Genomic DNA, 10,789 nt, shown 5'->3' with positions numbered 1-10,789 from the left:
CGGACAGCTGGGCCACCAGTAAACACAGGGCTAAGCTCTGTTAGGTGAACTGCGTCATACTCAGATTGGGGATTTTCCTCTTCTGAAATGACATAGCTTCCTCATTAAATGCTCAAGCACAATTCAAACATGTCTAAGTTCAGGTCCAATTTTCTGTTTTCATGTTTTGAACCGCTACATAGCAGAGAGGGGGCTCCAACGTTGCAGTCCAAACTCTTGAAATTATTTCTCTCAGTTATCAGAAATTGCGAAAAACACAGATATTACTAGGTACTTTAAATCTAGTTCATATCTAGATTTTTTAAATTCAGTTCATAACATCTGTTGCTTTCAATCGGCGAGACGTCTGAGTTTCAGGCATCATGAGAGTGGAACTCCATTTTTACAAAAGCAACAGGAGGAGTCCGTTTTTGAGCAGTCAGCCATTACAGCGTGACCTCTCACTGTTAGCATATGCTGTGATGATCCACTGTGGTGCAGCTGAATGCACATAGAGATGTTGGAGATTGTAAGAGATTAAAAGCTGCTAAATCCTAAATGAACTAAGAGATAAGAGTGAGAGAGTCGGTGAGAGAGAGAGACAGAGAGAGAGAGAGATGCAGTAAAGGGGTCAGGTTGTGCGAGTAACATGCCACGCGACTGCCTCAACACATTGACTGAGGCAGCAGTTCGGTCTCGGGAGGGGAAGAGCATGGCTGCTGACATACATGTAGATTTGCACCAAAACATGTCGTCAGTTTTAGCTTATTTTATAATAGATTTATGTTGTGAAAAGCCTTAAAATAAATATGTTTATGAAAGTGGCATAATTTGAAATAAAAATTCAGAAAGAAAATTCTAAACACAGGCTTCCCTCCTGTTGGATTTGTCAAATTTTGGGGGGGAGTGAGATTATGGTACAGCAATGGAAAATTAATTTATTCCGACTCATTTGCACATCAAAGACTCACATTGAGCTTCACACAGTTGATCATAACATACTGATAGAATGGAAACGTAGGTGAGATTCTCTTGTAGGCCACAAGAATCCATTCTCGTGTCAATCTTATCTAATATTTATATAATGTCTTCCTACCTTGACATGTATGCTGATGATACATATGTTTATACACATAACCACATTCCCTTAGTCACCAAATAAGTGTGACACTAATATATTTCTTGCTATTGATGTTCTTTTTGTACACTTAGGTTTTAATATAAACCACTTTCAAATAGTCTTCTGAACAACTGAACCTGCCTTGCCATACCAGGGGTGCCAAGAAATGAGGAGGGTGCTGTATCACATGTCAAAATCAGGCACAATAAAATCCACAAAATGATATGAAGCATTTCCCATTTAATTCTTTCCAGAACATACATAGAAAGATCATTATGATGTCCTTAACAAAATCATCCGAGATTTTCTAGACACAACTGTATAAATACAAGCAATAATTTTACTCATTGGTAAAAAGGGAACAAAATGGGCACCTGAATCCACAGTGTAGCATCATTTCAGACCTACAAACATTAATCAACACCAGTCAATTAACATTTTAATATTTCAAGAGTAATTCAAGAGTCAAGAGAGAGAAAAAATGGATGCCCATAAAAAGTAGGAAGTTTGCAAGTTTTCTTCTAACATAAAGCTGTTATGGTATTTATAACAAGAGGTATTCTAGAACAAAATAGTTAAAGTAAAAGAAGACTGGTCTTTTGTCTCTTTTGTTTCCCACAAATACTATTACCAAAGTCATGCAAAAAAAAAAAAAAGAAAAAAGATAAAAACTTGCAAAAGGATGGAAGCTAAAGGATTCCAAGAAACTTTCTATACGGCAGATTAAGGCAGTAGAAATTAATTTCTTTTAAATGTATACGCTCAAACAACTTGAATGAAGAGTTCAAACTGCTCCATGTCACATTTTTGCAAAGCTCTTTTTCATTCGTTTTTTTTTTTAATAAAAAAAAAATTCTCCTTCATTCTTTGGAAAAAAAAAAAAGTTTCACATTTGGAAAAACCGTTTAAAAACAATTAATTCGCAATAAAAAAGAAACTATACAGGTTTCTGCACAGTGCAATCACAAACTAGAAAAAAGCCCTTACAATCTATACATATGGCGTGGCTTTTTCTAGGAAACAAATGGAAGAAATCCTTGTAAAAAGTCATTTAGAGAGCAGAAGAACGCATTTAAAAAAAAAGCATACAAGCTACTTAGAAAAGGACAGACTTAATCATAATGACAACTTTCATAAAAAATAGAAAGACAGCATTTACTGACGTTACCGTTTCATCGCCTTGACTCCATCAACCTCGAGCCTCAGTTACAGTGCCTCCTGGTGGCTTCTACCAGTCACTGCAATCTCAAGGAAATTTAATTTGTCGACATGCAGCAAACTTCAATTGAAATTTCAATATTTTGTAAATGCAGCTAAAGCCAAAGATAGTTATTGAACAAGTACTGCTAGGTGGAAATAACCCTGAACTTTCTGAAGTTCAGAAATTTCAGAAGTACTGATATATCAAGACCATATTCATCTGAAAATCCGCAAGATGGATGGTTTGAACATGAAGAATGTCGAGGAATGTCATAAAGGAATGGATGAAATCTACATTTATAGAAGATCATACATTGTAAGTGCTTTTTTTCTTTTACTAATTACCCTTACTGTCTAAAGTAGTCAGGTTGGAATGCTTTAACTTACAACATTTAGCTGCAATTAAACGGTGCGAGGAAAAATGACACGCTTGATTTAGAGTAAGAGTGAAGCAGTCTATATCAAACATGGAAGCATGAAATATTAAAGAGTTCATCGAAATGTTCTGCCCTTTCTAGCAAAGCAAAAAAAAGCAAACCAAGATGGTGTAGAACATAGAATCAAGAAGTTTTCCCACAGGTATTCTCTAGTTCAAAGATTACCTAAAAATGTGTCTCCATTTCCAGTCTGATGCCTACATTCGGTCATTATGGGCGTAAATGTTAGGATAACGTTGGGATTTTATAGACGCAATAGAAACAGCACCATGTATCTATACAACAGGCAGCTTTGATTCAATTTAAAAACAAGACTTAGAAGCTTATGGTTGAATTTACCATAGGGTCAAAACTATACATACTTGCTCACATATATATTTTACATATGTCACCCCACCAATATTTGTTTAAAATCCCCTAGCAAGTTGCAGAGGAACCACAGCTTCTGGCATATTTCTGGCTGGATGTTAGACTGCTCATAAAAATAAAAATAAATGGATTAAGCTGTCTGCAACAAACTTCTGAAATTGGCCCCCATTTCAACCTCATTACAAATTGATGGACTATGCTGATCTGTTATCAGGAAACCAACAACATAAAAAGAAACCTGCCATTCCTCTTAGGAAGAGTGGTGATATATCCAGTCAGAATTATTAAACGGGTTGACTGATACTAAAACATATTAAACATATAAACATATTAAAAAGGGGAGAACATAAATATTTGAGTTTGCTTGTATCATTTTGGAAAAATCCTCCTAAATTCAAACCTGTACACTAAACCTTGTGTACAGGCTGGACTTTGTAGACAAGAACAGTTCAAATCAATTATTAAAGGTACATGAATAGGTCATTTATGTCCATAATGAATGTATGTAAACTTCTGAATGGAACTGCAATATTACAATGAAATGGTGTTGAATATGTCCTATTACTTTCTGTTTAAGAACTGAGAATATTTTCTTTAACTAACAAGAAAAATTTGTGCGAAACAGATAATCTATGAACATGTAACGAAACTCTTGAGTCCGTTAGCGAACATCTGGGCTCTGCTTTGTTAGATTCAACCAAAATCTAAACAGAGCCTTCTACCTTCAGCATAAAGCATTTCAGTAAATCACAAAGAGGGAGTGGAAGAGCAACAAAAACAAAGTGCATCATTTAGGGCGGCCAGCCTAACTCAGACTTTGCAAGACAAAAAAAAAATAAAAAAGAATTAAAACCCGCGTTTGTAGTTTTTGGGTTAACAATTACACACACTCCTGCTGGACAAAAAAAAAAGGATGGAAATATATTTGCAAAACTATTAACCATGTAGCATTACTGAAATCCCACCTGAAACTCTGCCTCTGGTTGCAGTTTAGCAAATAGTGCAAAATTAGTTACAATTAACAGTCCATAGGACCACATTTCACTCCTATACAGCATGTTAGATCTGCTGCTCGCTGTCCTCTTGTCGCTATTAAAAAGTTACACATCTAAGACAGAAACTGTACCTGGTAATTATTGCATGAGACACTCTTAATCATTTGCATAACATTTGAATAGACTTGTGTTGTTCCTTCAAGTTTCCCTTCTGACCTTTTTCTTCTGGGAGGGCTTCTGAGGTTCGACGGTTTGCTCAGACTTCTCTGTCAGAAGGCAAAACAGCAGAGGTCAGTTTAGAGTAAATATTTTTAGCATGTATGGAAAAAAGAGAAAATTGTTACTACGTTGTGATTAACGGAGCCTGAACTCACTCTGAGAGGATGATATGCTGGTATTCTGTGAATTTAGCGGCAGCGCAGGAAGCTGTGGGACTTTGGTTGCTGCGCTGAGTATAGAAGCTGCACTTGGAGTCTATAATCAAACAATTCCAAGAAAAGTTACAAGAAAACAAGTACTTTTACAAATTAATCTGATTTAAATATTTTAATTTAAAAAAAAGTATTTGTGTTGCATTTCCTACTTGAACATCAGCTGCAGGATCCTCTTCTGCTTGCTTCTTCTTTTTCTTCTTCTTCTTAGACTTGGCTGCTCCACCTGAGGGATCGTCAGTGTCCTTCTCATCTTCTGATACCTGCCATAAATGTATTTATTTTTTTTTAAATCTTGAATTCTACATAAAAAAATATCAAAACAAGGGTTTTGACATGGAATCATGGATAAATATTAGGAGTAAGCTTTGATGAAGGAAAAAAGTGCAATAATTAAATAAGCCACCATGTGAAATCCATGTCTATAATCCGTTGAACTGAGTTACTGAAATAAATTAACTTTTTAATGATATTCTATGACACAGCTGTTAAATATAATAGGCAAAAACAATTACCGAATGCCTCAAAAGGAATGCATTTAGCTTTTACCCCAATTTTCATCAAGTTATTTACTTCTCCTTTGCAGACCAAGAAAACACTCTTATTTAATTCTGAAATATTTTCATAAACAAAAGTGATTCATCTTATTTTTAGCCTCAATCAAACGGTCTGTTTCACACATGGCCAGTAGGGGGCGCTGTTTAACACAAAATGAAATAGTTTAAAAATATTTTTAATTTTGAAGTAAATTTACAAACATCTCAACTGCGGCCTGGAACCTCAGAGCCCCTCATTTGCATGGATGATTTCTTTATTATTCTATGTTCGTCCATGCAAGAGTGTCTATTTAAAAGAACAGGAAACAAACAAAGCATTCAGCACCAGTTCCTTTCTGCTGGTTAACCAAACTAGTACCTAACCATGAACCCAAAACTGAGATATGCGCAGAGCTACAACTTGTGAGTGTTCATATATAGTATGAACAACAGTAACTGGAGTGTATTAAAGTATAAAACCTTGGTTTGATCCTTCTGCAGGGTTGCTGCTGCTGCTACTGCTGCCACCACAGGTATAGGAGGCTCTTCGTAGTTTCCCCAGTGCTCCGCTGGGGCATTCCAATCAGAGGAGGAATCTGCTGCCATCCCCTCTGGAAAACATGTAGCAGACAGCTGCAGGTTAGACATCAGAAAGAAGAACAAACAGATCCTTTATAAACAAGCTGCAGTCACTTATATGGCTGTGCCCTGTAGGAAGAAATAGTGGCTACTCACTGACTCCTGACCACTGATCGTCAACAATGGTTTGGTTGGCCCACTGCATCTTAGCTGAATTTGATAATGGATCTAAGAGAGAAAGAGGTTTATTACTATTCATTTTGTAAGGCTATAAAATCTATTCTGGCTCATTATGAAACTCTTTTTTTTATTTCCTGGACAGAACAAGCAGGAAGTAGATGTGATCATTTAGCACCAACCTGCAGAGTTCAGCTGCAGCACAGAAAAGGGCATTGTCTTCATCTTCAAGTCCATGCTGCTCCAGGCGGCTGTTGACAACACATGGAGACAGAGATATGGTTGGAATGCTACTATGATTTATATTAGTCAATAACAGAACAACAGTCTGCTAAGTTATCACTTGTATTTTTAACTGATTCTTAAAAAAAACAACCTCCTCCAAAGTTGATACGGATGCTATGCTTTGTCAATTATCATCATCCTATTAGAGTTAGAAGAGATTTAATAAGTCACAAAGCCACAATCTGAATGGTTATTCAGCACCCCTTACTATAACACCCCTAAATAAAATCCAGTGCAATGAAATGCCTTCAGCGTTCTAAGAAATCCCGTTTGCAGTTCGTGCTTTGGTAAGCTAAGACACAAACTGAATATTTTTTGCCTATATGCTGCGGTGGACAAACTATCGCATCATGTTGAACACACCATCCTCGGTGTAAAACGATGGCGGCAGCATCATGCTGTGGATATGCTTTTCTTCGACAGGCAAGAAAAAAAACTGTAAACGGCTTCAAGACTTCAGACTGAGGGAGAGGTTCAACTTTCAGCAGGATGACGACTCTAAACATGGCAACCTGAGCTACAGGTTGCCAGCTACACAGTGCAGTCAAAGTCCAGACCTAAATCTTACTGACAATTGCACCAAAACTTGAACACGCTTGTTCAAAAATTAACTCAATCATTTAATCTGACTGATACTGAGCCATAAGGATGGGCAGAGTCTAAGCGGCTTTAAGAAAAAACACATGCCACACTTTTCAGTTTGTAAAAAAATATTGGAATCATGTGTGACTTTTCCTATTCCTGTTTATTCTGCATTTGTATTAATAAAGTACTTTTGAATTGAACTGAATTACGCACTATTTTGCTAATCCATCTCATAAACTCTTGATTCCATATGTGAAAGTACACGGGAATAGCAGTGGTACCTTGAGACTCCTGAGCCCAGGGTCGGGGGTCAGACTGGGACCTGTACTGTGCAGATGGAGGCATGCAGCTCCACTTCTTTCTTTCCACAGAACCAGCTTGACCAGTGGCCTTCAATGGAACATCAGACCAGCCTTCACCATTGACTGTAGGCTCTGCTCTCCATGCAGAGGAAGCTACAAAAAGAAGTAGCAAAAAAGGGAAATGCATGACTTGCGATACTGCTGCTAGACATCCTGGGTGGCATTCAAAGCATCGTTATGTTAGATAAATATGCTGTTAAACTGGTGCTTCATGCTGTTTGAATTGTTGCAAAACTCAAAATGAAACAAAAGAATTTCAAGTTTAAATGTTTATTTGTTTCCTCTTAAGTTTATCTCCCACGACATTAAGATGTAACAGGTCAAAACTTATTAAGAAAAGTACAGAACATACTTACAGTTCAATGTTTCAGTGTTGCCTTTCCCACTGGCTCCGTCTCCCTTTGTGTTCGGTCTCCAATGCTGGTTCTCTGCATCACATATAGAGCAAATAATGTGTCAATATCAACTTTGCGACATCATACTCAGTATATAAAGCTTGTGTTAGCGAGTATAAACAACCACTTTAAACTTGGGTGTGGCATCAAATTCTCTTATTGAAACCAATGAGAACAATGAATTTAGTCTTCAGAGGATGATTACCGTTGTTTCCTCTCTTCTTTTTGTACGTTGCTGAGGCTGCAGGTGTTTCGACGTGGGCCTTGGAAGCTTTGTCGCCTCCCGGGCTCCCAGAATCCTCTGAACCTTTGTCCTTCCTTCGCTGCTGCCGCTTCTCTCGATTGCTGACTTTAGTCTCCCATGCACCTTGGAGAAATACAGACGAAGCAACAAGGAATGATTAAGCAACTACAACCTTCTATAAGAATAAACTTTTTTTTAAGACTTTTACTAATTTGCACAAGTGCATTGTAGGAGTATTGGAGAGCCTCTGTGAACTTTAATTCACAAATGAATTTAGGGTCAGACTTTGATTTAAATCTTTCCAGTTTTTTCTGATTGCATGTTTAGAGTATTTGTCCTGTTAGTAGGGGAACCTCTGAGCAATGCTATAATGTTATTCTTGCCTAGTCTGTCAGTTTAGTTGCTACATTGCATATTTAAAAGTTGGAATTTTGTTTCATAACCTAACATTCCTAACTTGTATTTTTTCTGGGGTTTTTTTCACTAATGTTCCCAAACAAACCTCCGAGGTACTTTTAAGATTTTTTTTTTTTTGTAAAAACCTATGAACAGCTTACAATGTTAGCCTATCATTTAAAATCTCAATAATATGTTTTGCAGTTCAAGTGTAGGTGGAATATCCCTGCATATTACAAGGGGCTAGCCTAGGCTAACAGTATAAATGGCTTGAAAGTGACAATCCCTCCAGTGGAGACGCACCATCATCGGGTTCTTTCACGTCACTCGTGGGCAACACCTGAACTGGTTTCACATCTGTCTTAGGTTTCTTCTTGGTTTTTTTCACCTGCACCAGGGGCGGCACCTCATGCACCTGCTGAGATTTTGAAAATCCAACAACGAAAAACGTTTGATTATTGTCTTCAGAAGCAATAATTAGACCATTACAAGACAAACCATCAAATAAAACTTGTAGCTTACTTGTTCAGTTTCGATTCCCCTTAATTTTGGTCTTACCTTAACAGCTTTAATCTGTGTAGCTGTTTTTGAAGCTGCCACAATCTCTTTAACTTCCTCTTGAGCAACGACCGGCGGCTGACCATTGGACTGAGTCTTCTGTAACACAAAGACATGAAACAAAACACAAGCTATTGTCAGTTTGCTTTGTAAATACCGTAAATTTGCTAATCAAGCTACGTCATGCAACATAACACTGTTAAAGCTGACAAAGTGAAGTAAATAACACTGATGATCACTTCCTCAGTGCACTGACAACAAGCTAACACTGTGCTAAAGCAGCAGCAGAAACAGCTAAAAGTACAGATTTAAGAATTAAACATGCACCAAATGTAATGGTTGATACAGATTATATCCAAAATTGCAGATCTGCAGAGTTGTTCCCAGTCTACAATGATCATCAGCTATTAAAAGTTATCCAAAGAAGGAACAGTATTGAACCAGCCATAGTATTGTGATGCACATGGAGAAACAAGGCTGGCACATGTGGCCCTATCCAACGGATGAAGTACCCAGTGCCTCACTCTTACTTATGGGGCTGAATGACTGAAGGCCAGTCAGGGTCATCATCAACATCTGCTGGATACAGTTTTTGGTCAACTGTGATATATAAAGTAATTTGCATTAAAATCCTGCATGCCAACAACATATTTTGTGGATTTGGATTGACTTTGACTGTCTTTCATGCCCACCTGTTACAGACGGTGATCAGTATCCTAACATTGGCATGATGGACAAATAAGGATTCACTGCAACTGATGACCTGTGCAAATGTCGTATTTCAGGACGATTTTACTTATTTGCATGGACTTAAAAAAAAACAATGAAGGATTCCTCAACTCTTTATTGAATCATTGAGGACTTTTTCCAGGAGTCTTTTTTATTACAGAAAGGAATACGGTGCTATAGGAAGTATCACCCGAAGGAGGTTTTATTAATGGAGGCCATCACTACTGGGCGCTATAACCTAATCAGTGACGTGTCAGTTAGCAACACGTAGCTAGTTAGCATATCTCTCATTTTTTTCCAACAGAAATTGTATACATTACATATTAACTAAGTCATTGTAGGTACAATTATTGCTTTCTTTAGTTTGTAATTCATCTATGGACACAAAGTGAGCGTCAAGCTCATGCTTAGTTTATTATATGGAAGGCAGCTGAGGTAAACTAGCGTAAAATGGTAGCTGTTGTAAACAAATATAGCTATATTTACTTTTATTTATTTATTTTTCTCCACTAGAGAGAGCATCTTTAGTAAAACACAATGAGGAAAATCGCTTGTTTCATTCAGCCATTGAGATGAGACATCTCATTCCTACTTCCTCACCTTGTCGCCGGTTTTCTTTCTGTTTCTCTTTTTCGGCTCCTCTGGTTTGACACTTTTATTATTAGCGCTGGCCTTTCCCGTCTCCTCGCCGCCTTGGTTGACCTGGGAAGCCCGCTTTTTGCCGACCCGTCGCCCTCCGCCGCCGCCGCAGAAAGCGGCCCAGGACGCCCCGAGCAGCAGCGGCAGCAGCAGACCGACCGCCGCCGTTGACAGGATGAGCCAGCTCGGGTACAGCTCGGGCTTCAGACCCAGATCCACTCCGAACTGGGCCCGAACCAAGCCTTGTCCCGAAGACACCAGCTCCCGTAAACGGCTAGAGAGCAGCTCGGCTTTTTCCAGCGCGAAACTCCGCAAGTCCCCAGCCATGTTTGACAAAAACAAAACAAAAATGCGAACAAACCGCACTAGCTGTTAGCTTTCATTTTACTCCGCATCCGTGTGTGGGAGGAGTGGCTAATCTAATCTCGCTGCAAGAAATCAAAACTCCATTCACGGCACTTAGATACTGTCCACTGGGGTATTTTCCACTCCATTAACAAACACCCACTAATAATACAAACTCAGTTAAGTAGTAAAGTACTGATTTAAACCCATAGATTTCACAAATGTAAAATAAAAAGCAAAATCAAGAAGAAGAAGAAAAAAAAAACAGCTAACATTCTGCTTTATTTGTATTTGTGTTGATGACATCAGAAGATGATCAATAACTAAACTGGTCGGGGGCAATTAAACTCTTTATAACTCTAGTTATAATTAACTAAATTACCATAGTCAATTAATAAAAAAAAAAGCAGAACTTGCATAAATAATTT

The 10,789-nt window shown here is 37.9% G+C and overlaps 1 protein-coding gene across 2 annotated transcripts; it reads right to left on the bottom strand.

Annotated features, from left to right (window-relative positions):
* Positions 1 to 1,319: 1,319 nt before the first annotated feature.
* Positions 1,320 to 10,491, bottom strand: LOC102228271 (protein LYRIC-like). Of its 2 annotated transcripts, XM_023344510.1 has the most exons (13): positions 9,978 to 10,491; positions 8,649 to 8,747; positions 8,394 to 8,508; positions 7,656 to 7,817; positions 7,412 to 7,483; positions 6,975 to 7,148; positions 6,006 to 6,074; positions 5,803 to 5,874; positions 5,548 to 5,678; positions 4,684 to 4,794; positions 4,475 to 4,574; positions 4,317 to 4,366; positions 1,320 to 2,337 (listed from the first exon to the last, which is right to left on the bottom strand). In XM_023344510.1, exons 1-13 carry the CDS (start codon positions 10,341 to 10,343, stop codon positions 2,335 to 2,337), a joined length of 1,524 nt encoding a protein of 507 aa, XP_023200278.1. In that variant the 5' UTR covers positions 10,344 to 10,491; the 3' UTR covers positions 1,320 to 2,334. The 2 variants fall into 2 exon arrangements, with proteins under 2 accessions (XP_023200278.1, XP_005797511.1); XM_005797454.2 differs by having other exon boundaries at positions 1,320 to 4,366; positions 9,978 to 10,490.
* Between the last annotated feature and the right edge of the window lie 298 nt (positions 10,492 to 10,789).

The sequence above is a fragment of the Xiphophorus maculatus genome, chromosome 13 (assembly GCF_002775205.1).
Source record: "Xiphophorus maculatus strain JP 163 A chromosome 13, X_maculatus-5.0-male, whole genome shotgun sequence".
NCBI lineage: Eukaryota > Metazoa > Chordata > Actinopteri > Cyprinodontiformes > Poeciliidae > Xiphophorus > Xiphophorus maculatus.
The sequence above is the reverse complement of the archived record's forward strand: the minus strand, read 5'-3'. Positions and strand labels throughout refer to the sequence as shown.